Below are 27,951 nucleotides of genomic sequence, written 5' to 3'. Positions count from 1 at the left end.
TTGAACTTGTGACCCTCATGCCTCTGTCCCTGCCTCAGAGCTAGGCATTTTCTTTAAGTTATATTCTACAGGGATCTGTAACCACATAGCACTCAAGGAACACTGCAAACAGGGAGAGAAAGAGCCCTTTCCAAAAGAATACCAGGATAAAAGTGATGCCATCCCCTGCCTCTGCTCCCCTGAACATCCCCACCCTTAACACTCTGCCCTGTTGCCCTCACTCCCCATACCTTGCAGACAGTGTCAGGCAGGACTCGGGAGTTTCGATCTTCAGAGCATAGGGCACTTTGTCCATCACGGGGCGGCTGACCTGCCAGGAAAACCACCAGCTTCTATTTCAGGGTTTATTGGGGGGGGGGCAGGGGGTTACCACAGTCAGCTTTGTCCACTGGAAGCGGGTGGGCAGGGTTCTGACTGGCAGGGATGCTTCCATTACCTGCCACTCTGTTGTCCCTCCTTAGAGTCTCCTTCTCAGATTCCATCCTCAGATGGCATCAAAATTAACTTTCCAAAACGGTCTCTATCTCAAGAATTCCCCAAAGTGCCCACACATCCTCATGTTTGAGACCAAGATAAACCATGCTAGTCCACACACTACATATACAACAGCTGAGAGGTGTCCAGGGAGAGAGGGAGGGAGCGAGGGAGGGAGGGAGGGAGGGAGGGAGGGAGGGAGAAACAGGCAGACAGAGACACAGAGAGATAGAGAGAGACAGACACAGAGATAGATAGAAAGAAAGAGATACACAGAGAAACAGAAAGAAAGAGATATACACACAGAGAGCTAGAGAGACAGAGGGAGCTTGAACGTGTGAGGAAGCAGATGTGCATGCCTAGAAAAGGAAGAAGAACCTGACCAAGCCGCCACATGGAAATCTTGACCACAATGCTAAGTGAAGCCAGCCAGCTCCAAGAAGACAAACGCTATTGGATTCTACCTAAATGAGGTCACTCAGTCAATCAAACCCATAGCAACAGAACAAACGGTGGGTACCAGGGGCTGGGAGCAGGGATGGGAGTCAGTGTTTAATGGACACAGTTTCTGTTTGGGAAGACAGGAAGGTTCTAGAGCTGGGTGGGCTCAGCACTGGTTCATGCCACTGAGCTCTGCCCTTACAATGTGGTGTATATATCTTACCACAATATAATATAATATAATATAATCCAAACCTGTTGGTCTGCTCCCTCCAAGTACTTTCTGCATTTATTGTTCTCCTGGTGGGGTGACCCTTCCCTCTCCATGCACCATCCAGCCTGAGAGTATATCATTGGTCTCTAGTTGTATCGGGGCAACCCTGTACTTAAACCTGCAGCACTGAATACTGTATCTTGGGGCCTTGGTCCTCAGTGGAGGGGAGCAAGGCTAACTCCATCTCTTCAGCATCTCCCTTGTGATGACCTTTCCACCACTGCTGACCCTACCCCCAGGGTACCTGGCTTTAGAGATCTACCTTCATGCTGGCCACTGGCAGTGAGCTCTTCAGACGGTACTTCCCATCCTTCTGGGGGTGTGTGTAGAGAAGCGTGTCGTTCATCTGCAGAGAAGGCACCCAGTCACACCAGTCCTAGCCCTGAAGACTGCAGCAAGTTCTAAACACAGCAGGTCCCTGGGCTCTGGGGTGAAGGCACCTGGTAGTCCTCAGCCAAGGAGCAAAGCCATACTGTGAACCCATCACCACAATTCTACTCTTATGGGGACACTCAAGAGGACTTGGCACACTTGCCAATGCTCTGGTACCAAGTGTTAGAGCAGCTTTATGTATATGTGGAACAAACCAAATGTCTTTGACAGGTGATGGATAACGAACCCATGGTTCAGTCAGGCTGTGGAATACCACACAGCAACCCAAAGGAGTAGGCTGCCAGACTCTAGCCACACGGCCAAATCACAGACATGCTGGGGTGGGGGGAACCAGACATGTGAGCACATGCCCACTGCCTTTATGTGAAGGTCCAACCCAAAGTGACAGCAAGCAGGCTAGTGGGTACCCAAGTCACCTGAGAGTGGGGAAGACTGATTGCCAGTATTAGCAGAGCTTTCTGGAAGTGTTGCAAATGTTCTCAATCCTGATCCGAGTGGTAATTATACAATGGTATATACTAGTCAACAAACCTCAACATGTAACTTAAGACGGGCGCATATAACTCTATAAACAAAATAGTTAAGAAAGGAAGTGGGGCTGGTGCAGTGACCCATGCCTTTAACAGCAGCACTCAGGAGACAGAGGCAGGTGAACCTCTGTGAACTGGAAGCCTGCCTGGTCTTCATGGCAAGTTCCAAACCAGCCAGGGCTACATAGTGAGACTATGCCTTTAAAAAAAAAAGAAATGAAGTGGGGTCCAGTGAGATGGCTCAGTTTAATCCCAGGAACCCATGACCTCCCTTGCTTCAGAGTTTAATTCAGGCAGGAAATGTACAAGGCCCTTGCTGCATCACCTAGCCAATCCTTGAGCACAGCTGCCTTGGCTGCCATGGCCTGCCTGTCTGCCACTGAGTCTTATCTATTCCCAAGACCCTCTACTTCAACTCATGATTCTTGGCTGTCAGTCCATGTGTTTCCCTCCCATTACATTCGAAGGCTGAGAGCAAGGTTGTACGTGATCTTTGTGTTCATGTCCCAGCACCGAGGTGTTGTTTGGGGAGTACTAGACTCATAGCACTCTAAGCTGTACCACCATCATGCTACAGAAGACTCTGGCAGTGTGGGGAGGCAGCAGAAGGTAGCCTCGCTGACAGTAACAAGAGTAGCCACGAGTGGCACGGGAGTGAGGAAACAGAGATACCTAGCAAACAGCAGGCCTACAGTTTGGCTCTTGGGGGTCCCCTAATGGCCTCTGTGTTGAAGGCGTGGTCCACAGGATGGCACTGTTGGGAGGAATGGAACCTTTAGGGGGCGGGGCCTAGTGAGAGGAAGTTAGGTCATTGGGGCATGACCTTGAGGAGACTGTGGGAACCCAGCCCCTTCCCCTTCCTGTCTTGCTTCCTAGCCATGAGGTGAGCGATGGCTCTGCCTTGTGGTGCTACTTGGCCACAGGCCCAAAGCTTCGGGGCCACCCCATTAAAGGCTGGTACCTCCAGGACTGGGAGGTAGATCCTGCCTCTCCTCTTTAAAGCCTGACTGTAAGGCGAAGTGTTTTGGGGTCCTAGATTAGGGCAAAGAGCTACTTGTAGCATGAAGGCCTGAGGCTGCCATCACTACCCCAAAGGTCTTGGATACTCCCTAATATTCAAAGTGGCTGTGTGTCCTCAGACAGGGCATATGTGCTCACCTGCACAGAGTGGTGGACCAGAGCCACAATCTGGGTGCCCTCTGGGCCTTGGCCACCAACCTGCTGGGAGACCTAGACAAGTTGGTCCCCACACCCCTCTGCTGTCTCACACACCATAGAGAGTGTCTGAGTGGCTAGTTACAGTACGGTAAGGAAGCCCTGGTTTGAGCTGTTTAAGGTAGGCTTGTGGGTTATTTGCCTCAGCATCAGCACCCACCGTTCAAATAACACATAAGCAATAGGGTTGCTGTTGTTGTTTGTTTTTCTTTTCTTTAAGGTTCAGTTATACGTCCTGAAGACTGTCCTAGCTCCTCTGTTGGCCCTAGAAAGTCAACAGTGGGGCCTGGCTTATAGCCGGTGCTTACCAGGAACAGGTGCCGGGGGGTGTCGGCTTTTTCCCCTCCCTCTCATCAGTGTTCCCTCCTTCAGGAACTCCTGCAGGGAGAGAAGCCAACCTCAGAAGTCAGGAAAGCCTGGGGAGGCTCTGTGTAGGAAGCAGTCACCAGAGCGGCCAGAGTACCCAGGAACAGCTTCTGGAGACTCTGGGCTCAGGAACCCAAGCTGAGCAGCCCAGCCTTCTAGAGTGTTCTCATGCAGCACTAGACTCAACACTGCTCTGGCCACCAAGTATGTGTCCTAACTATGTATCTCTCCCTGAACGGCATCACAAAGGGTGCATTCAGAACATGGCCTTTGAAGGTTTGCTGAACGTCTGGACCTGTGAATAGTAACTTCAGCCCCATCTTACTGAGGGATACAAACACAGACTTAGTAAGACTTGCAGGGCACAGAATCTCGGTCTGAACTGCATATGAGACTTCACAGCATCCTAGACTAGCACCATCCTGCCTATGTGGCTTGATCCCTCATTCCAACTGGCAATGATCACATGTCTGGCTATTTTCTGAGCTGAGTTGTATGTTTTCCATCTGGAAGCTAAAAAGTAAATCAATCAATCTCTCTCCCACCCCTCCCTTTCTGGGCATAGAACCCAGGACCTGGCATATACTAAGCATGTGCTCCACTCCCAAGTATCGTCCAGCCCTGTTTTGTTAAGAATGCTATTTTTATGATGCTTTCTTGGGGCTTGCCTTTGAGAGCTGTTCTGATCTCTGCTTTCCTGGAGACTTGGAACTAAAAACACTTGGTACATTTTTTTCCTCACTGGAGAGCTACCCAGGGCAGCTATGGTGAGCAGAACTAACCGGCACTGTTTCTTTAACTGCCCTGAGAGGGCATCACGCAAGGAGGGGTGCAGACATGCTCTAGGGTGGTGCACCATGTGCCCCACCCCTCCTAAACAGCACCTGCAGCCAGAGCCGTCTGGGGACAGCCCAGCTGAACAATGGGCTTATCAGAGTCAAGCTGGGCCTTGTCCTTGCCCAGGCAGCACTCACCCTTCCTGGTTGGAGGAGGTCCCCTTGGCCCCGCACACTATACTCGATGTGGACCAGCTTCTGCAGGTTTTCCTGTGGGCAGGAACAGGAGATGGTCACCCCTCCCCTCCCCCACCAGTCACTGTGTATCCTCTGTAAGGGGACATTGCCTCCACTTCAGAGGGAAAAAAAAAAAAAAAAAAAAAAAAACCAAAAAACAAAAAACAGAGCTCAGAAAAGCCCAGCCCAAATCCAAGCTCCTACAAATGGCAGGCAGCATGGGGTTCTCAGCCTGGGATTTCCCAGAAATGAAAGAGGAAGGGACTGCCGCAACTTTGGCCACATCAGGAGCAAGAGGAGGCTGGCAGATGGAAGTAACAAGAATGTAGGGCCAGCAGGAGAGGGCTCAGTGAGTGAAGGCACTTGCTGCCAAGCCTGATGAGCTGAGTTCAATCTCTCAGAACCCACTTGGTGGAGAAAGAGAACTGACTCCACAAGTTGTTTGTTCTCTGACCTTCAAATGTATGAACACAATAAATGTAAAGAGGTTATTTTTTTAAAGAGCAAGGCAGTTGAAATGTTCTTGAGTGTGTGAAGGTCAAGTGTGGGCTGGTAGCACATTTCAGGGTAATGAAGCTACGGACACTGTGGATAGGACCCAAGTGTCTGTCAGAACTGAGGGCACACAGGGGACAGAGTCCTGTGAGATGCCAGTGAGCAAGGTTTCAGCACTGGCGAGGCCAGAAGCCCACCAGCCCCTTAGGCAAAGACCACGTGCTCTGAGAAGAGGGATTCTTGCTGTGCCCTAATACCACACAGAAGCAGACTACCCCAGAGGATGGGCAAAGATCTGTCCAAGCACAGCCTCAGGCTCAAGGTACAATGGGGCTGCCACAGAGCACTAGGCAACCAGACATGCCCTCCCTCAGAGAGGGCACACATGGGGAGAGGGCCTTCCTGCCTGCAGAGATGTCTGGAAACCAGGAATGGAGCTGAATGTGAGAGGCAACTCAGCACTTAGAGCCCTGCAGACTCATGAGACCTGGAGGGAGATGAAGACCGACAAGAATGGAGGTCAGACTAGTACCCAGACCCATCATAACCTACGACTGGCCTGAATCAAATGGCCACTTTTCCCACTTCCCACCACACACAGCACAACCAAAACAAGATGCAAATGCTGTTCTCCACAGCCTCCACAGGGCTTATAGTCATAGTGCTGGGTATTCAACCAAAAGTCACAAGAACGCTATGGATGCAGGGCATAAAGAAACCAAGCTGGAACTGACATGGAAACTTCCTTCCAGATGGCTAGCTTTCGTAGGACTGTGCAGGCTGCTGGGGGAGAAAAGCTATCCAAAGCATTACTCATTTACAAACGCTGCGTGCTACAAACTGACCTTCCAGGCAAGACGTGTCCACTGGTGGAACGGTGGCATGAAGGTCATGGGAGCGACCAGCCACTCTGGGGTTGGATTTACACAGGAAGGAAGTCACGTCTGTCACTGTCACCTTAGTCAAAAGCCCATGGCTAGGGAGGTGATAGGCCCAAGAAGGAATCATGACTGCTGCTTTGATAAACAGACATGTTGTCAAAGTGCATTCTAAGCATTTATGTTTATACATATAGATGAGTGCTGCCCTCGGTCTTGATCAGAGCAGCTTCTCTCTGCAGTGGTCAGACTCCTAACTGTCGAAAGTGCTGAGTGGAAATGATGATTAAGTGTTCAGCCATAAGTTGAACATCTACATGAACCCCTAACTTCTAAGGCTCAGAGAATACTATGGAACGGGGGACAGAAAGAATATAAGGACAGGACAATGGAGAGGAGGGCTGTGAAATGCCATCTTCTAGACATGACATGGCCATTGCACTTATAACAGCTATTGGTCACCTGCCTAATATCAAGCCAACAAGATCAGTCAACATTGCAGCAGGAAGAACTAATTGGATTCGGTGAGTTACAATAATTTTAAAAAAAGGACACTAAAGGAGATATATACTGGGGATGCTTGGTAGGATTAGAAGGGAGTTTGGGGTAAATATAATCAAAATACATTTTTTATGTGTATGAAGTTATCAAATAAAAAATAAAAGATATGCTATTTTTTTTTAAATAATGAGAACACACATCCAAAACCAAAGTTGAGTTGGGGGGATGGGCTGGAAGATGGCTCAGCAAAGGACACTGGCTGCTCTTCCAGAGAACCTGGGTTCAATTCCCAGCACCCACATATCAGATCACAACCACCTGTAACTCTAGCTCCAGGGGATCCAATGCCCTCTTCTGGCCTCCACAGGCTCCAGGTACCCAAGCGGTACACAGACTTACACATTTTGCTGGCAAAACACCCATTACATAGAATAAGGTAACAATTAGAAAGTTTAAAAAAATACAAAACTGGGGAGACAAACCCAACCTATTTTTTTCAGAGAGAAAGCAGTCGACACACTCTAGGTGACAGGCATCAGACCTCGGAGCCAAGAACCAACGCAACTACTCTGCTGCGGGCCTGGTGCAAAGGTAGATGACATGCACAGGCAGATGGAGAGCTTCAGAAGGGCTGCTGACTGCACAGAGGAGTTCAGGGAAATTAAAAACAAAACACACAACCTGCAGTACCAGAAACGAAGACTCTCCACAGGCTTGGCTGTGAACAGAACAGAGCTGGGGAAAGGAGGAGCCAGAGGGCGTGAAGACAGATCACCAGAACACAGGGGGAAAGAAGAGGGGTGGGGAGCTGGCTCAGCACTTCAAGGGCTTGCCATGAACGCAAGTGTGATGATCTGAGTTCAATCCCCCATACCCATGTAAAAGGCTGGGTGTGGCACCTATAATCCCATCACTAGGGAAGTGGATACCGGCCAGCCAGTGCAGCTGAATCAGTGAGTTCCAGCGTCAGTGGGGTCATAGGCCCTAGCAGAGAACCTACCACTGTCATTCTGCTAAATGGACATCATATTAAACTGATGCCTAATGACTAATCGTGATCCCCATAGATTAGCACATCTCTCAACCTTCACCAAAGAAGCTGCTTTTAGCAACAGACACCCACAATTGGTCAGGGTGAAGAGAATGAGAGACTGCAGAATACCCAGCTCTAAGTGGGACGCCTATATCACACCTGAGCCTTGTAAGGCTCAGGGATCGATGTGGAAGAAGAGGAAAGAAGACTGTAAGAGCCAGAGGCAGTGGCTGACTACAAGAACACTGTTTTCCAGACTCAACAGGACAGCGGCGCAGATGAACTCACAGCAGTTGTGACAGCATGCACTTGCAAAAACCCAAGCCAGCATGGGGAGAAGGAAGGTGGGCACGAAGTCCAGCTCCTAACTAAGGAGCTATTGGCAACGGACAGCTGCTGGTGGAGGGAGAGTCCGTTTTCTTGAAGGATATGATCCCCAGTATGTCCACCATGTTCCAGTGGAAAGCTACACACTCGGGAGTTTATGTATGGGCAGCAATAATTGGACCTAATGGGGGGCACAAATTAGAGTGAGGAAGGGGGGTGTTGGCTCTGGGGGAAGGGGTTGAATATGATCAAAATACACTGTGTGAAATCCTCAAAGAACTCATTAAAAAAGAAAAAAGGAAGGGTGGAGAGCAGTTGAGGAAGAAACCAGTATTGACTTCCAGATGCATGTGCACATTTGTGACCATGCATATATACACAAAAAGTGAGGGAAAGGAAAGTGTGAGTGTGTATGTGTGTGTGTGTGTGTGTGTGTGTGTGTGTGTGTGTGTGTGTGTGTGTGTTAACTGGGGGAGGGGGCGTTGAGAATAGAGCATCCAGAAGACTTTTCTGAAATAAATGAATGACTAACAAAGCTCAGATCCAAGCAAGAAGCTCAGACTGATGGGCCCAGCACACCCCATTCCCCTTACGTCCGTCAAACTTCCCAAACCAAACAACTGTTTATTTGTTTATTTATTCATTTTGAGACCTACTCTTGCCATATAGCTCAGGATGGCCTTGAACTTGCAGCCATCCTCCTGTCTCAGTCTCTTGACTTCTGGGATTATATGCATGAGCTACTGTGCCCAGTTAACAGAAGATACCACAGGCATTCAAAATGGAAGGACGCACAACACAGAGGGCAAATATAAACATCATGACAGCATTCTTAGCAGACTGCGTGAGTCAGAAGACAATGGTGTGCCATCTTCAAGTGACCAAGAGAGAAAAAATTTAACCAAATCAGCTTTTAATACCCAGGAAAAATATTTTTCAAAAGTGAAGGTAGGCCGGGCAGTGGTGGCGCACGCCTTTAATCCCAGCACTCAGGAGGCAGAGGCAGGCGGGTCTTTTTGAGTTCGAGGCCAGCCTTGAGGTCTACAGAGCGAGATCCAGGAAAGGTGCAAAGCTACACTGAGAAACCCTGGCTCGAAAAACAAAAACAAAGTGAAGGTAAACTGCTCAATTAACTACATAGGAGACAGATGGTGGGAAGCAGGTTCTCTCTCGTGGAGTGAAGGATTTTGATAAGCAAGGTGAGGGGTCAGAACCATCCAGGTGGTAGTGCTTCAAGTAGACAGACTGATTAGGTATGGGAACATCCACCCATGTGTCTACATACAGGTCAGTAGACACATGTCTTTTTCTTCACTCTGTCAATCAGAAGCACCTAACAGAAATGAGAGCACATTAGCTCGGTGTCTAGGCGAGTGCTCTACCCCTGAGCTCTCTCTCATTCAGGGAAACTTGGAGAGACGGTCTACTATTTTTGTAGAGAAGAATGAATGCACCAACAACAAACTACCTACACACTCAAAGGGAGAAGCACAGGTCAGCTGAAAGAGCACCCTAGAACAATTCTTGCAATAGGAATTCTTCTGTTCTTAACATTGCGGGTTTAAAAATTGTTTTAATTTGGCTCTTCTCTATTTTGAGAAATAAATAAATCAGTGTGGGTTAAAATAAATGCCCACAAATTGGTACTGACATAAATGATTGGTCTGTTTTATGTATGAGGTTGGGCTGTACCCATCACTGTGAGGGAAGACACATCTACAAATAAGATTCTAGAACATTTAGGAGGCCATCAGCTTAAAGGAAGAGGGAAGGAGTCTCTCTGTAACACTTCAGTGTGGGCTGTGCACAGTGGTTTTCTTTCAGAGACTGTGGAAAAAGCTGGGACACATGATCTCAGTCAGGGGACCAGGGTCACATCATGCCAAGACAAGATGGAATCCCCCTTTTGTGATCTCCTTCCCCTGCACCCACAAATCGGAAAACCTCAGATTCCAACAGTGGGTGCCCTGCAGTATACCTGACCATGCTCCCCCAAGACCTCCACAGTCATCAAAGTCAGGGAACATCTGAGAAACTGGATCCAAGGGGAGCCTTCAAATATGTAACGACCAAAATGATGGATCCTGGAATAGGACATGGGGCCTGTGAGAACTATGGGTAATAATGCCATTTCCAACAGGCTCTTAACACAACCAGGGCTCCGCATTAATAGAAGACATTAACAACAGGGAAACAGTAGAATCCATGGGAACTCTTCATACTATCTTCTTAAAATTTTTTGTAATTTAAAAAATTGTTCTAAGAATAAATTATGCTCAGAAAGCAATATGGTGGGCTCCAGGGGTTGGCTGAGGGGTGGTGTTCAAGGGGACAGGGTTTCAGTTGGAAAGATGAGGACATTCTGGAGATGGGCTTCGTGACAGCTGCACAGTTTAAAGATGGGCTAAGGGCTGGGAGAAGTGGTGCATTCCTTTAATCCAAGCCCATGGGAGGCAGAGGCAGGCAGAGCTTTGTCTCAGAACAAAACACAGCAGCAGCAGTAACAACTGGCTAAGGTTATGAATGGACTTCTGCAAAGACAACATACAAATGGCCGACAGGTGTTTGCAAAAGAGCTCAACCTCACCCACTCATTATTGGGAAATATAAACCAGACCCATGAGGCACCACCTCCCTCAGAGGAGAGAGCAGTGTTGAAAAGGAGGGGAAAGACTCAAGTGTTGGTGAAGGTGTGGAGAACAAAGACCCCTGGGGGGATACCAGTGAGTTCAGCCTTATGGCAATCAAGTACGGAGTTTCCTCAAACCACTGAACCTACTGTATGATTCAACAACCCTGCTAGATACCTCTAAAGGAATCAGAATGGGCCTGCCACACAGACAGCCACACTCACTCGCGACAGCAGAGAACTGGAAACTTATATACACACAAGAGAGTATGATTCAGCCTGACACAGAACAAAATCCTGTCATTTAAACAAGAAAAGGAACTGGAGATCATTATGTTAAGTGAAATAAGCCAGTCACAGAGAGACAAACACCTCTGGCTCTCCAGTGGGGACTGTAGGGAAAGCTGTCCCATGGGAGATGAGTGCCGAGATGGTTATGAGACCAGGGGGTGGGGATGGGGAGGGTGTTGTTCACTGGGAACTGAGTCACAGTCGGACAGGGGCAGGCAGCTCTGCTGAGCTACTATATCATGTAGTGACTGTGGGGACACTGGTACCCTATGCTCAAGACACCTACAAGGATGGAACACTGCACCATGAGGAGGTAGGCATGTGCAGCCTGATTCAGATACTATACAGTGTCAATGGGAGCAACCTCGCATGGTAACCCTTAACAGGTGCTGCATTTATGAGTTCAAATCCAGCCATCTCATCCATGTCAGAGTGAACAGTGGCAGCCATGTGACCAAAGCCTCAATTCTGCACCAACACTGTCCCCTCCAGGAAGCCTCCCTGTCCTCATAGTCTGTAAATATTCCCAAACCCTGAAAGTGACTTACAAGCACCAACACTTTCCAAACAGGGTAGCGGTACCATCAGGCATATTAATGCCAATATCAATAAGACCACCCTGGATGCTAGATGGAAATGGATGGACAGGGCTGGTCCAGAGCCTGAAGGCTCCTCCCAGCAGGAGGTGATGAGGCCTGGTCTGATGGTGGCAGAGCTTCACCCTAGCCTTAGGAATACAGCCTCTGAGCTCAGTTCTGGGTTCTCTAACTGTGTCACAAGCAGAGCCCCTGGTCAGACCTGCAAGCATGGTTGTGTGTGGGGGCCTCACCTGAAGTGGCTTGCCTGTGCCTCCCACTACAGCATCCACCTCACCACGACTCAGGTGTGGCTGCCCCATCCCTCCTATGGGTACTGTGCATGGAACCTCACCTTGCCCTGGGGAGGGGAGGAGACACATTCCTGTCAACTTAGAGGCAGGACTTCCTGAAGCAGGATGTGGAGAACAGCACCAGCTTCTACAGTGACGGGGTCCTGGCCCCAAAGCACCTCTATCTTCCAGCTGCACTGAGGGAGCCTCACTGCATGCACAGGATGCCCAAGTGACAAAGAGTGAGGTATGGCATCCTCACAGTGGGAGATAAGAGGACTGTGATGGTTGTGATCCTCCTGGAAGCAGCCCCAGACACTGACCTTTGTTTTCAAGCCTGTTGCCTTCAGCTTCCACCTCCACTGCCCACCCTAGGCAGTGCTAGCCTCTGTTCCCAGATCTAGTCCTACCAGCTACACGGGGCAACAAAACACAGCTGATGCATCCTGGATCTCTCATCCCCAGCCTCTGCCCTGGCCCTTCCTTCCCTGTCTTCTCATCGACATGTACATGCTTGCAGGACCCTCCACAGCAGGTCCTATTATCAGAAGTGATGCTACCTCCTCCAACCCTAGCTTCAGGACACTCCATCCCCTGAACCTTAGCCCCTCCTCTCTCACTAACCATTAACTATGGTTATTTGCATCCATGGTCACTGTTCTGAAGAGCTCGAGGCCTGACTTTTAGGTAATGTCCCCAGATGCCATTTCCTATTCTGTGTGGGTTCTCTGTGCATCTGCTATAGCAGAGCTGCTGAGCACTGCCTTGGCACATACACCACTATCATCCCCTTCTATGCCAGTGAAAGACATGACTAATGGGTTGCTGAATTTTCCCATTAGGCTAAGACTCATCCTCTGGCTCATTTTCAACACACAGCTCTAGTGTGGTAACAGCCTGATGAATATGTGGATACAGATGACCATAAAAACTACTCAGGTAGAGCTGGGATGTGGAAGAGAGACTGACGTCCTCAGCAGAAACCAGAAAACATCCACCCAGTGTCCAACAAACAGGATACATGCCATCACAACCAGATGTAGACCCAGAGCTCAGGTACCCAGCAGACCAGTGATTCTGACTTTGGAGATATGAGGTGTTCCTAGGAGTGGAGCATGTCAGTTACTGAGACCGTGGGAAGTGGCACTGTTTATCAAGTCTGTGCAAGTCTATAACCCCTCACAGTTCAAATGGAACCAGAGGCCCAAAGAGGAACACACAGGCCATACAGCAAATGTTGGGCCAGAACCCAAGGCTCTTTGCAGAGCCCCAGGAGATGGACAGTGGGGTACCACAAGGCAGATGAGCAGGATGAAGCAGGTCCTGGAGTCTCTACCCCAGAGAAGAAGCCATGACTGGACTTACCCCTTGCTCCATGCTTTCATTGGCACGGTCTGTCACTTTAGAGATGAGAGTCAGAGCACCTGGGGAACAAAGGACAGGTGGCAGCTTTATGAGGCCTAGTCCAGCTTCCACAGCCCTTACCTCTTCTTTGGCTGTGTGCCTTCTCTGTCTTACCTGTGGCCGGCCACAAAGGTGGAGTGGCACCAGTTTTTCCCACCATAGCATCAGGTCATGAGTCTAACCCCAGCTCCTCCATGACTTCCTCAGTTTCCCTGGCTGCTGACTATATTACAGTGGGTCCACCCTGGTAGGGGCTGAGGCACCAGCCCAGGAGGGAGCATGGTGTGGCTAAGGGAGCCGTGAACATCTTAAAGCATCCTTCTTAGATCCCCCAACTCCATGACCTTCTCTTCCTCTGCTGGACAGATTCCTCAGGCTCTCACAGCTAAGGACAGTAGAGGTCATCTCTAGAGACTTGAGGAGTCTGGTAGATAACCCAGAGGTGTCATATGCAGAATACACCCAGCTGGGCCTGCTCCATGTCTACACGGGACACTGGTGTAGACTTGAGGGTTGGTGGATAGAGACAAATCAGGGGGTGTAGCTTCCTCCGGGGTCTCTCCAGACTTACTTTGAGTGTTGTCATACTCGGCTGAGTCCGGACACAGGTTGTTTAAATAGTCTGGAGGGAGAGAGAGAGAGAGACAATAGTCAGTTCTACCAGTAAGGCGGCCTCCTGTCTTCCACGGTGACCTCCCCTCTCTAGAGAGGGAAGAGACCCACAAGAATGGAGTGTCCATATTCTCACCACATCAGCCCACCCTGAGACGAGGACCCTCTTAGTGTCCTGGCCACCACTACCAGTCACTCACTCATTCAACCCCTATCTACTCATGATCTGCTATGTACCTGGTATTGCACACCTCTGGGATACAGACACAAGAAAGTACTCACTGTCTGTTGCAAGGTTATGAGCAATGACAAGCCACACAGCACTATATTACAGCGGGTCCACCCTGGTAGGGCCTAAGAGGGAGCACGGTGTGGTTAAGGGAGCCGTGAACATCTGAAAGCATCCTTCTTAGATCTCCCAACTCTGTGACTTCCTCTTCCTCTGCTGGACAGAGCCCTCAGGCTCCCACAGCTAAGGATGGTGGAGGTCATCTCTAGAGAATTGAGTCTGGTAGATATCCCAAAAGTGTCATATGCAGAATACACCCAGCTGAGCCAGCTCTGGGTCTATATTACAGGATGGGGGGTATTACCCCTTGATACGGCCCTACCCCTGCTACCCACCTTCTGCCTTGCTCCTTGAAGTCTGGCCATGCAGGCAGTCTTGCTACCCCTTGAGCATGTTCCTACCCTAGGGCCCCTCTGCTTGTAACCTCTTCTAGAGCTTCATATAGCTCATGTCCTTTCTTTGCTCACACCTTTGTTTTATATCACCTCCTTGGAGAGTCTTCTCTGCTACATCTAACACCTTAGCCGTACTTCCTAGTCCTGTAACCTACTTGGTTTTTCGGTAGCATTCTCAACACGGATGTTATGTATTCATACATTTTAATATGTATTTGCATACCTGGATATAAAATCATTGGTACTAGGGATGGACCCAGGCCCTGGCATGTGCTAAGCCCGTGGCTTGTCATAGTGTTCGCTCTCTCCATTTTGACTGTCATTTGCCACCATTGGCAGCATTCAGCACAGGTCTGGTACTCAGGCACGGCACAGTGGCTACTTCTTGAACTGAATGAGTAGATTCTTTAGTCCTCAACCCCAGCAAAATTTCCTTGTGACCCCTCAAACTGCACGTGCCCTATTCTGCAAGGGGAGTCAGAAAGACACTCATGGGAGCCTCAGAAATAGGATGGGGCCTGAGTCTATGTGGGAGGCTGTGGCCTGTGAGTGTGGAGCTCAGCACAGAGGCAGGGTGTCTGTAAGGCAGAGAGGGAAGGGAAGAGAGAGGGCCTAGTCCTGGGGCCCGTGAGGTCCCTGTGGTGGTCTGAGTAAGAATGCCCCCCATAGGCTCGTATGTTTGATGCCCAGTTACCGGAGAGTAGCATTATGTGAGAAGAATTAGAAAGATTAGGAGGTGTGGCCTTGCTGGGGTAGGTGTGGCCTTGTTGGAGGAAGTCTGCTGTTGAAGGTGGGCTTTGAGGGTTCAAAAGTCCACACCAGGGCAAGTGTCTCTCTGTCTTTCTATCTGTCTGTCTGTCTGCCTGCCTGCCTGCGGATTAGTATCTAGCTCTCAGCTACTTTATCACCACACCTGCCATGCTCGCCCCATGTTCCCTACCATGATGGTAATGGATTAACCTCTGAAACTATAAGCAAGTCCCCAATTAAATGCTTTTTCTTATAAGAGTTGTCTTGGTCATGGTGTCTCTTCACAGCAATAGAACAGTGTTAAAGACAGTTACCCATTGGTAAGCCAAAGAGAAGAGGCAGCCAGAGCGGCCAAACGGCAGGAGTGGGAGGGAGGCATGTTGTAGAGCTGAGAGGGACAAGAAGTAGCATGCAGCAAAGCCACAGGATGTCAGCAAGCCTGGGGTGGAAAATGTCCACTAGTCTCACCATGAGGGGGCCTAAGAAGGCAGTTTTTGCAAGACATCAGATGAATTAGAAAATACACAGTGAGAGTGTCACTAGGTTTCTGTGTTTGGGGACAGGAGGAGCCACTGAAGCAAGGTCTCCAAGGGGCTGGAGTGGGGTGGTGGTGGTGGCAGTGTATGTGAATCTGTGAGGTCCTGGGGATCTGGAGCTGCGCCATCTTCCTGCTTATATGCACGAAGTGAAGTCCTTATTCCCACGTTACCCCACCTCAGTCCACCGGGACCCTAATGGCTCACCAGTGAGCAACACTTGGTACTGGAAGAGGCGCTGGACTACACGCAGCATACGATGCTTCATGCTCTGGCCGCCCCCTTGTGAACTCTGCTGCTTTTGAGAAGGGAAGAGAGATGCCGTCAGAGACCCCACCACCCACAGACACACTTCATTCTGCTTCCCGACCAGGTGCAATCTCCCACATTGTCAGACCCAGGCTGTCTTCCTCCAGGAAGCCCTCTTGGGTCATCCCTCTGGGTTCAAGGTCACGCACAGTAACTCACTTCTCTGAGGCCCCATTCTGCTCCCAACATTAGTAACAGAGATAAGCTCCCCTTTGCCCACCCGGGAGCTAGGCTTCCAGTTTGTGACCAGTGCTGGCCATTTCCTTGGTTGCCCTCTGGCTGGGCCTCAGCGTGGTTGTTAGAATTGAGAGAATTAGCGCTAAGATTCTTCCCACGTCCTAGCCACCCTCTGCCCAGCAGGGGTCACTCTGTCCTGGGTTCCCCTCCTGTGGGGTGGCCCTTCTAACCCCCGACTAGGTCTCCCGATCTGCTGCCCAGTTCGGTCCTTCTGTGTGTCTCATTTCCCTCTCTTATGTCTTTCCATGTCCCCCTGCCTGGGCCCCACAACATCCTTAAAGCAGGGTCTCTGAAGACCTGGGCACCCACCTCAAATTCCCGGACGGTGGTGGCCAGCCGGGGTGAGAGCAGGCAACCCTCCGCGAGCAACCCCAGGTACCTGTCGAACTGCAGGATGTGTGCGGCATGGTGTTCAAACTCCTGCTCGCGGGCCAGGAAGATGTCGGCCACCTGCTGTTGGCCCTCCCCACTGCTAGAGAGAGGACAGTGAAAAGTCAGCCTTGGGATTAGCAGAGGCTGAGAGGAAGGGTTCTGGAAGCCGCTTGGCTTGGGGTACACAACTTACCACCTCTCGCTGGGCTCCCTGCTTTCCACCCGGAGACAGCATTTTGTATTTGTGGAGGTTTTTGTCTGCCCCCACCCCAGGTGGCATAAGTGGGGTATGGGACCCCAGGCTGCTCACCAATCCCCCAGCCTCTGCTCCAGGTTCTCCAGGATGCCCTGGTGAAGGTCGCAGATAGCTGGGAGCTCCCGCAGGCCCTGCCGCAGCTCCTCTTGGGCCAGTGGCTCTCTGCCCTCTTGCTCTATGTCCTCCAAGGCCCTCAGGACGGCTCCATGGAAATCCTGCAACCCCAGAGGCCTGTTACGCACTGGGCAGGAAGGGCCCTTGAGGCTCCAGAGCCCTGACCTGAACAGTGGCAGCTGCAAGAGCTGAGGCCAGTGTCATTGCCTCCACACTGTCACCTGTGGATCAGGAAGGCCAGCGTGTACCCACTTGCTACAGGGCTGTCTTCGCTATTGTTCACACAGAGCAGTGTCATGCTGTGGTGACTTGGCCAGTGCCAAGTCTTTGTCTACAAGACAGGGAATCGGTTGGTGATTCCTTCGCTAAGGAAACGCATAGTCCTTGCTTTCTAGTTCTCCAACTTTGAAGACGCTCAAGTGCTGCACTGTTTCAAAAAAAGAGCTTTAAAAAACCACAGCAGGGCCAACGAGATGGCTTAGTCAGTTAAGACACTTGCTGTCAAGTATGATGAGCTCAATCCCTGAGACCCACAGACTGGAAGAAAACTGACTCCCAGAAGTTGTTCTCTGACCTCCATATGTGTATAGTGACATGAGTGTATATAAATACACACACACACACACACACACACACACACACACACACACACACACTATTAAAAATGAAAGACACGGTAAAAATAAAAATCAAGAACCTTGATCAGAAATTCAAGGTTATCCTGGGCTATACAGAGTTTGAGGCCAGTCGAGGCTACATGCCCCCCTCTACACATGCACACTAAAAGGAAAAGTCACAGCAGGTGTCTGTGACCCCAAAGTTTAAGAGTACCAAAGTGGAAACTCACAGAGGCCGAGGAGGAGTCTGTGTAGCCCCCCATATGCAGTGCTCCGACTCCCCCTCTTGCCCGGTTAGTCCGAGGGAAGAAGGAGCCCTGACACCCACCTTTCTCATTTTCTTCCCTTAGCTCACAGCATCAGAAGAAAGAGGGGTCAGAGGAAACTCATAACTTTTCTCATTATTTTAGTATCAGCTGCTACTACCTCTTGCCATGCATGATTGGAGGACCGGGCTTTGTCACCTGTTCAAGTTTACTTTCAGTTACTGTGATAAAACCATGACCAAAACCAACTTGGGAAGGACAGGGTTTCTTTCAACTTAAAGCTCGCAGTCCATCATCCAGGAAGGTTAGGGCAGCAACCTGGAGGCAGGAACTGAAGCAGAGGCTATGGAGGAATGCTGCTTGCTGGCCTGCTCCTCATGGCTTTCTCAGACTGTTTTCTTATATACCCCCAACCACTTGCCCAGGGGTGGCACTTGGCACAATGGGCTGGGTCCTCCTTTACCAATCACTAATCAAGACAATGCCACACAGACTGGCCTATCGGCCAATCTGAAGGAGGCAGTTCCTCAACTGAGGTTCCGTCTTCCCAGGTGTGTCAAGTTGGCAACTGATGCTAACTCTGACATCACGGAGAACAAGGACAGGAACAAGCAGCATGTGTAGGATGGATGGCCTGCAGGGTTTCAGGCATCCACTGGAGGCTTGGAAGGCATCCCATGCAGACTGGGAGAATCCACGGTTATGACACTTAAGATGGTCTGTGTTTAGAGCATGGGCCCACACATGGTTTGCTGTCTGCTGTTTTTCTGGAGCCCAGAGGCACCTTCAGAGTGGGAGGAGCTTCATTCCCTTTGGGGAACCACACAGCTGCTATTTAACAGGAAAGGAGGATGAGGCTGGGGAAGCCAAGATCCGGATCCTGTTACCGTGAGGCTCACACCCAAAAGCCCCACATAGCGGGCACAAAGAGAGGTAGGACAAGGAGAGGATGACTGGAGAGCAAAGAGGGAAGGAGAGAAAGGAAAACAGCAAGGACAGACAGGCAGACAGTGGGATGCACAGCATCCTCCAGGGAGCTTCCGGGGTTAATAGTTCTGCAATCCTTTCCTGCACGGTAATTAATCCTCACTGACTGGCTCAGTCCCAATAGGCAGGGTAGCCACCTGCAGGACAAGATGGCTATCTACAGGACAGAACAACCATCAGCAAGACGATTACAATCCACTCACACCTGTTCTTAATGGAACCAGAGAGTGTCTGCTGCACTGGCCATCTCCTGTGGAAAGGTTTCTGCTGCCTCTATCGTTGGGCATCACCACAGGGTCTGGGTAGCCTCCCCAGGGAGGAAGACATGCTAGAAATCTCATCTTAAGCATTCAGCAAATATTCCGTATACATTCTGAGTGCTTGATCTGCAGCAAGCTCCAAGGACAGAGGAAAATGGAGTCATGTAATTCTGCCCACAAAGAGATTGTGATAAAAAAAAGTTAAGGAGACATGTATGACACGGACCAGAATGGGGACCTAGGGCAAGCCAGAAGTGGGGGAATCTGGCTTGGTAAAGGCTGCCAGGAAGGCAATACCTACATGGGACAATAAGGTGCTGATGGGAGAGCAGCCTGTGCAAAGGCCCTAGGCAGAAGAGTATCTGAGAGATTGAAGATGGTCTTAGTTATGAGATTTTATGAGGATGAGTATATGCATAGTGTGCCTGTGTGTGCATGTGTGTACATGAATATGCATGTCAGTGGCCCCTTGCAAGAAAGTACAGAAGGCTGGAATGGGATAATGCTTTAGGGATAGACCAGGGCCACTCTACTCCCTTAGTACATTGTGGAGTCCCGCTCTAACCTGCAGGACTCCCTAAGTCAAGGCCCAGAGAAGATGCTCAAGCCCATATCTACCCAGAGGCACTTCTGCATAACCTCAGATGACCCCCTGCATCTCTGGGCTCCAAAGTGGAGACACAAACACCTTCTTTCTGCTATGTTTTAGGGTTCTGTTTCCTGTCTTCCACCGGCACCTCCAGCACCCAACTAAGGAAGGTTCTTGGAGATAACAACAGGGACTTTCACTGAGCACGCATCCCAAGAGCTATGTGCCTCACGCTTCATACTCCACCCCGTGTGTGTGTGTGTGTGTGTGTGTGTGTGTGTGTGTGTGTGTGTGTACTAAGAAATGAGCCCAGGTCCTCATGCATGTAAGGAAAGCCTTTTACCATTCAGTCCCAGGCCCAGTTTCTTTATTAATGTTCATAGCAGCCCCATCTGGTTGTAATTTCCATTTTCTCCACAACAGACAGGGGCCTCAGGAGATGGAGTAATTTGCTCAAGGTTCTCATTCTTGAGTCTGTTTCCCTGATTCCAAAGTGCCAGTTCCTTCCATCACTGGAGATAGGCTTTGAGGTTTCAAAAGGCAACACCAGCCGGGCGGCGGTGGCGCACGCCTTTAATCCCAGCACTTGGGAGGCAGAGGCAGGCGGATCTCTGTGAGTTTGAGGCCAGGCTGGTCTACAGAGTTAGTTCTAGGACAACCAAGGCTACACAGAGAAACCCTGAAACCCTGTCTCAAAAACCAAGAAAGAAAAAAAAAAAAAAAAAGGCAACACCAGGCCCTGCAGCATGAGGATCAGGATGTGGTCTCTCAGCTACTTCTCCAGAACCATGCTCGTCTGACTGCCATCACGTGCCTTGCCATGATGATAATGAGCTAGCCCTCTAAAACTATAAGCATGACCCCAATTCCATGTTTTCTCTCATAAGTTGTCTTGGTCATGGTGTTCCCACACAGCAATAGAACAGTAATTAAGACACTAGTCAAACATGGATGTTCCTGTTGAGTCAACTGAACTCTGGAATCCCATGTGGCTAATGTCACACTGTCCTCAGCCATGTCCCACCTATGTAAACAGGGTCTAGGCAGGCTTTAAGCTGTGCTGGGAGCACAGGTTCACTTGGCCTAACCAATCACTGGAGGGCACTGGGCATCTTGAAGATAATCTTCTGTGGAGCAGGCTACCCTTCTAAGCTAGCCACCTAAAGGACTAACAGTGCAGAAAACCATGGGGAATTATGCTTTGTAGAGAGAGATGTGTGAGTACACAGGGAAAGGCTGTAAAGTGCACCATGCTATTGTTGCATTTTTTTTTAAAAAAAGTAAAAGGTCAAGAAAATGATTTAGAATGTGAATGATATAAAAGGGAATAAAATATTTAAAAAATAAATCTAACAAAAACAGCACAAAACTTGAACTCTGAAAACACAGAACATCATTGAAATAAATGAACCAGGACCTAAGAGCACATAGAGACAGCCCTCCCTCAGTTGTGACCACTTTTCTGATGTTGGCTCACTTTTCTGATGTTGACACAGGTTTGTCTCAGTCTCTGACAGCATCCCAGTTTCCATTTCACAGGCAGAAAATGCTGAGCCAGGCTTAAAACTCATTAGATTTGTGTCAGCTAAGACAATCTAGAAGGACAAAAATATTGGAGGAACATGCTTTTGTTGTTGCTGTTAAAACAGGATTTCTTGTCCAGTACTAGTAATCCTCCTGCTTCCGTCCCCTAAGTGCTGAGATTAGAGGTGTGCACCATCACACTCAGCTCAGAGACTCATGTTTGTTGGCTTCAAAGTTTACTATGAGTTGTAAAGACAGAAACACAGATCAATGGAGCATCGTGGAGGACCCAGAACTCCCTTTTACTTCTATCAAGTGGTTGTCAATAAGGGGGCAGATTCATCAGGTAAGCTCAGTCCTACAAGGTTCTGGGCAGCTGGATGGCCACATATGGAAAGTGAAGTCTGAGTTCTTTACACCACACGAAAGCCAGCTCCAAGGACTTCAGCTTACAAAGAGCACACAGCAGTGAGTGAACCTTCCTGACGAGGCTCCAAAACCACATGCAGAAAAAAACAAAAACAAAAACAAACAAACAAAAAACAGATAAAGTGTGACAACATCAAAATTAAACAAAACAAAACCTCTGTATTTCAAAGGACAGTGTCAAGAGAGTAAAGATGAGGCTGGGATGTAGCTCAGTGATAGAGCACTTGCCTAGCATGTGTTAAGATACTGGGTTCCACCTAATACAGATGGATGGATGGATGGATGGATGGATGGATGGATGGATGGAACCTCAAAAGGGAGTGAAGAAGACCCAAAGAATCAGAGAGAAAATGTTTGTAAATCACATGCTTGATAATAGGATTATTTACAGGTTACAAGAAAAAAAGGACTAACCACCCAGCAGAAAACTGAGTAAAGGGCTTGAGAAGACAGGTCTCCAAAGAAAAGACACCCAGCACCATGTGTCCTCAGGGAAACATACAAAACCAACCACAGAAATGTGCCCCACACCTGCCAGGCTAGCTGTCACAGCCTCACAGTAACCAGTGTTGCAAGGAGTAGAGAATGCGGAGCCCTGGTGGCATGAGGGTGTGCACCTGCATCCCCCACACTGAGGCATTCCTCCCAGCTTCCGAAACTCAAGAATCAAGACTCGGGACACTCAAGAGAGCAGAGCCAGGGCTATGCAAGCCACAGGAAAGCTGTAAATGATCGCCAGGGAGAGGAGACTTTTCCGCGATAAAGCTGTCTGCAAGCAGTGCAAGCTTTGGAGAATCATCGCCCCCGTCGGGTGGGAGTTTTTAGTGATGCAGCTGACCTTGAGTCAGCCATGTTCCTGTAAGTATCTCTAACAAACTCATTGGTGCCTCAAGCAGGACTTGATGTCTTAGATGATGAAATAGCTTCTTTGGTCTATTGTTGCCCTCTTTATCCAGGGTGAATGGAACTAGACTCTAGGAAAAATCATGCAGCCTCCTCAAAAGGTTAGAGTCACCGGTGAAACCTAGCAGTTATACTCCTGGGTATAAGTCCAAGAGAACTACAAACACACATGCTTCCTGCAGCTTACCATTCCACACAACCAGCGAGAACCCAATTATCCATCCTTTGGTAAATAGACTGTGCTACACCCACAAAGGAATATTACTCAGCCCCAAATGAATGAAGGACCAATACATGCAAAGATGGGTGAACCTTGACAGCATATGCTAGAGGGAAGAAGCCGGCCACAAAGACCATAGCTTAAGATTCCATTTAAACGAAGTGCTCAGAACAGGCACATTTATAGACAATACAAACTAGATGGCCAGAAGCATTAATGCACATACGCCGGTGGCCTACTATCATTGGTGGAAACAGGAAATCTGGGATGATGGAAGTAGTGTCTGCCTCTCTTGCACACATACATGAGCTCTTTTGTTAAGATTAGTTCACTAACGACAGGCAAGCCACAAGAATATTTTTAAAGGCAAACAATTCTCTGAGTCCCCTGGGGGTTAGGGGCCAAGTTGGAATACCTTATTTATTTATTTATTTATTTATTTATTTATTTATTTATTTATTGCCTCTATTCCAAACCCTCCAATGATCACCTCCTTCCTCGGAGATCAGGGTCATGGAGGAAGGGCAGCATGAACATCCAGGAGACAATAACACCTGCCCGGGCCCAAGTCTTCTCCATGGACCCTGCTTCATTCCTTGCTAACCAGGAAGAGAGCAATCATGGTCCCCCATGGAGCCAAAATGTGTGCCCCAGAAACCCCCAAGATGTCAGAGAGCTCATTATGCCTTAGGGAGCCAGCAAGACCCAGAAAACAGGACTCCCCTTCCTCCCAGTTAAAATGTATCTCCTAGCAGGGTGCAGTGGATCACACACTGGGAGGCAGAGGTAGGAGGATCACAAGTTCAAGGGCAGCTTGAGCAACTCAGTGAGATCCTGTCTCAAAACAACAACAACAATGAAAATAACACAATTTTCTTAAGGGTGTCCACAGGTAGGGAGGCAAGATTAGTAGGGGACAGCCACAGTCAGTTGAGGAAGTTGTCTGGTTTAACCTTTGGTCCCTTTAAGTTTCTACTGCCACTCAACCCACCAGGGCATCCTTCCTCAACTCCCTTCCCTATGCCTGTCCAGCTGAGTCATCAGGGCACTGAGTCCCTTTGAGAGACGTGACATATGACATGAAGAGACTTCCTAGGTGGCCCAATGGTCTCATACTCTTCCCTCAGGAGTTGCCCTCCCCACCCCACCCCCTGTAAAGTTTGTTTCTACTTTCTACTGGGCAAGACCCATCTCCTCACAAAGTCTTCCCAGGCATCACTTCTCCAGATCATAGTGACCTCTTTCCCTCCCAGGGCTCTGAAGTCAAAAACCCCTGGCATTACTCCACCCCAGTTATGTGACCCAGGAAAAGTCATTCCCTTTCTCCGAGACACAGTATCTGGACCTGTACCCTCCTATCTCTTAAGTATATACAGTGTGCAACAAAACGAGACAATGTGTGAAGAGTTGGCACACAGCAGTCACTGACCCTGCCATGCCTGTCACCTTGGACACTGCCTGAGGAGGAGCTGGCTGGGTGAACAGATGGGGGATGGGTGGGGCAGACAGTGCCACATGCTGATAGGTAAACTTATAAATGTGCCGACCCCAGAGCCCTGCAGATCCTGAGTTTGTCTTGAGCACTCTGAGAGGTCAACCCTGTCCAGGAGGTTACCCATGCTTCATGGCAGTTCCCACCACCTGGGAAAGGGGACAGTGTTCTAGTTTGGGGCATACTGGGAGGACCCACAAATCCTAATCATAGATCTCCCTGTAGCCTCTGTCAAAACCTCCATCCTGGCCAGTGTACCCTAATCCTGTCCTACCCACGTCTTCCATGGGGAGACCATGCCCACTTCTCCAGGCACGGCTGGTGCCCACTTGGGCCTTCTGGAGTCCTTCACCTCATAGAGTGTCTGCTCTGCTCACATGGCCACTGCAGAGACCCATCCTCCTACTATCTGGGATCAGTCTGGCCCCTCACCTCATAGCTGGTCACCAAGGGAACACAGTCCTTGGCCTTTCCCAGCATGCCACAGCACTTCTTTCTAGAGGCACCAGCAGCCTAGGCTCTCAGATACTTGAGATCAAGCCTCATATATCGAGAGGCTGGCTCCCTTCCCCCTTCCCTGCTGGCCTCAGCTTTCTCAGTTTTCCTGCTCATAACATCCTCCACCTGGCTGAATTTCTCTCCATTCCCAAACAGGCTGGAACACAGCTGGCCTTTGGGTCTGTGCACATGCTGATCACTCTGCAGTAGCAAGCCTTCCTTCCCTAGGTACCGGACAGACCTTCCTCCAAGACTCCTCTTCTCTACACCTGGAAATCTGGGCTGGATACTTCAGTTTGTCCCCACCCTATGTTCATGGGGTTCCCTCTAGGCATTGCTTCCTCTCAGGCTTCCCACTTTCCATGAGACAGACACAGGACAGAAGCCCAACGAGAGAAAGAAACTTACAAATGCACCGACCTCCGAGGACTCAAGTAACAGTGCCAGGAAAGAGATAAGAGTGGAGAACACACCTGAAACAAGCGTACATGGAGCAGTCCCCGGCCCATGGTGGCCTTGGGCTAGGCTATAACCCAAGTCCCAATGTGTTATAGTGCCAGAGAAATGCATCTTCCCACCACAGAAACCAGGAAACCAGCAGCAGTAGGAGTCTGGGAAGCACAAACAGGAGGAAGCCAAACAATACAGTGCTGTGAAGGAAGGCTCAAGCCAGAAAACATTCTGAAGCCTGTGAAATGAAAACCTATTGGAATGGGTCAACAAATGCGTGGGGTGGGGAACTGCCAGCCAGGAAGGTACGAGGGACAATATGATGAAGTGTGAGACAACACAGGGGAGGGACATCTGGCCGCCTGCCCTTGGACAGTCTCCTGCCCATCGCTGTGGCTGTGGGGCCGAGTGGGAGAAAGAAGGTAGCTGTGGAGAGCCTGTGGCTCAGAAGCACTCTGTTAAGCTACCACCATGGGGGATGAGACAGGTAAGGAGAACCCACCTGTCCTTGGGGTGTTGGGCAGGAAGTGAGCATTGTCAAAAGCACACTAAACATGATTATTAATGCTTGCAACAAGTTCATATTTTAAGTACTGCTAATGTTTATTTTCCTATAAACAAACAAAATGTTGGGAGATGGACTAATTGACTCCCTGATTGGCAGTGGGCTCTTTTCCAGTGTTCTGGCTACTTTGAGCAGAGGATGGTCAGTCAAACTGCCAGCCTACCAAGCACCAAGCACCCCACAGACACCATGAGGAAGCCATGGGATGGTTGGGGTTACAGAAGTTGAGATCCTGAACATGCAGCCACAGCCACAACAGTCTGAATTTGTGTCTTAAAGTTTACCAAAGACTTTTCCAATTCCAAGCCTCATGAACATTTGCCCACCACATCAGAGAGCGAGAACCTTCCCTGGGTTTACAGACTGCTGTGATTGGTGTGGAAGGAACAGTAAACACAATGATGGTCTGCTGTGATTGGTGCCAACACCTCTCTGGCTATAGAAACAGGCTGCTCAGGTCACTGGAGAGCCATTAGAAATGCGCTCCTATGATGCCCCATCTGTAAGGCAGAGAGAGGCAGTACCCAGCCAGCAGCAGCCCCTGTCGTCACAGAAGAGTGGGCAGTGAGGCTGAGCCGGAGAAATGGTGGAGCTCTGAAGGCATCCCTGGCTTTGGGCTTCAACGGCAGCAGAAGAGATGGAGCCACAGGATTGGCAGCAGGACCTGGAGCTGCACACTGCCTGCAACTGTGTCAACAGAGCAGCGGTTGGGAGGGACGGTGGGGGTGACCAATCATAGTGGTGACCATAAGAGTGAAGGGTCTTAGATATACGGAGCCAGGGGCTATCACAGCAGCCACTGACAGAAGCCGGGAAATCCCAATACCCAAGCTGCTGCCATAGGGCTGAAAATTCCCCACTGTCAGATTACAGATCAGAGATGTGGTGCTCATTGTCCCGGGAGTCAGGCCATACCCCCTGCAGTCTCTCTCTCAAGGCCAAGTACAAAGAGCTACTGTGAACTTATAACTCTCAGAGTTGAGTTCTCTCTCTACCCTCAGCATCTGCTTGCAAGGTCTACCCTTTGCTACTGTCCAGACCCAAGACACCCCTGAGTTACAGCTAAACTTATCAGTGCCTTGTGACCTGTCACACATCGGCTGGTTTGAGTGGGTTTTGGAATTTACCTCCCACCTCACATACCTCAAATCTATGAGAGTCAGAAACTCCCCTTGTCCTATGGAATTGAAGGCTCTCCCTCCCGTCAAGACTCAATCAATGATGCTGCCCATGGCATCATGTGGCAACTCTCCTAATATTCTGGGAACAGAAGACCTGAAGGATCTGTCCCTCTTCCTTCAGTCCCTGGTTATACTATATGTGACGGCTGTCCCTCCTGTTGTTCTTCCACTTCAGGGTCCCTCATCATGGCTGCCTGTGGCTGTGAGCCTCTAACTCTCCTGAACTGCAATTTCCTCTCTGCTGCCTTTTCATGAACCTGCTCTTCTCTCCCCCCCCCCCTTTCTCTCCCTTTCTTTCAAGGTTTCTGTTTATTGTACGCATATGAATGCTCGTAGTCTGTTTACCATGTGCATGTGGTGCCCAAGGAGGCCAGAAGAGGGCACAGGATCCCCAGGAATTAAAGTTACAGACAGTTATGAACCCCCATGTGGGTCCTGGGAATTGAACCCCGGGTCCTCTGCCACAGCAACAACTGCTCTTAACCACCGATCCATCCCCCCAGCCTGAAATCTGCTATTTTTCCTTAAGACACAACACCCACGTCCTCGGTCTACACCAGAGCTGTGACCTGTGACCTGATAGCACTAGGGGGTCCACCTGCTCCTGGTCCTGCCTGTATGCTGCTGATCTTGGCTGCCATCAAATGCTGAGGGGAGCAAAAACTGCCCAAGCCCTGCCCTGCAGGAGCCTCTTCTTGTCTACCCACAGTTCCCATGTATGTAGAGCAGAAGACCCCCGTCTAGCTGACTGGGAACAGGAAGGGCTTTTCTGGGGTGCCCACTGCCTGTTCCCCACTTGAGCTCCAGAATAAACACAAAGAAGCAGAGCCACTGAGTTGCGCTTGGCTTTGGCCATTGACTCCTTCTGTTCCGGCTCCCCCTGAAGTCACAAGTGAGGGGAAGAAGCTGCCCAGTGGAACCCGAGGCATCTTCAAAGGAACAAACTCCAGCTGGGAGTCAGAAACTTC

General features: G+C 49.6%; 1 protein-coding gene across 1 annotated transcript in view; it reads right to left on the bottom strand.

Annotated features, from left to right (window-relative positions):
* Fgd5 (FYVE, RhoGEF and PH domain containing 5) overlaps nucleotides 1-27,951 on the bottom strand; it is a 102,036-nt gene that overhangs the window by 10,326 nt on the left and 63,759 nt on the right. Inside the window, 10 exon segments of the mRNA XM_052719265.1 lie at nucleotides 231-310; nucleotides 1,452-1,535; nucleotides 3,636-3,653; nucleotides 3,655-3,705; nucleotides 4,668-4,739; nucleotides 13,094-13,152; nucleotides 13,704-13,754; nucleotides 15,922-16,009; nucleotides 16,570-16,732; nucleotides 16,943-17,103. Of these exon segments, the coding sequence (XP_052575225.1) occupies nucleotides 231-310; nucleotides 1,452-1,535; nucleotides 3,636-3,653; nucleotides 3,655-3,705; nucleotides 4,668-4,739; nucleotides 13,094-13,152; nucleotides 13,704-13,754; nucleotides 15,922-16,009; nucleotides 16,570-16,732; nucleotides 16,943-17,103 (827 nt within the window).

The sequence above is a fragment of the Peromyscus californicus genome, unplaced genomic scaffold (assembly GCF_007827085.1).
Source record: "Peromyscus californicus insignis strain IS unplaced genomic scaffold, ASM782708v3 Scaffold_6__1_contigs__length_162567912, whole genome shotgun sequence".
In the NCBI taxonomy this organism is placed as follows: Eukaryota; Metazoa; Chordata; class Mammalia; order Rodentia; family Cricetidae; genus Peromyscus; species Peromyscus californicus.
The sequence above is the reverse complement of the archived record's forward strand: the minus strand, read 5'-3'. Positions and strand labels throughout refer to the sequence as shown.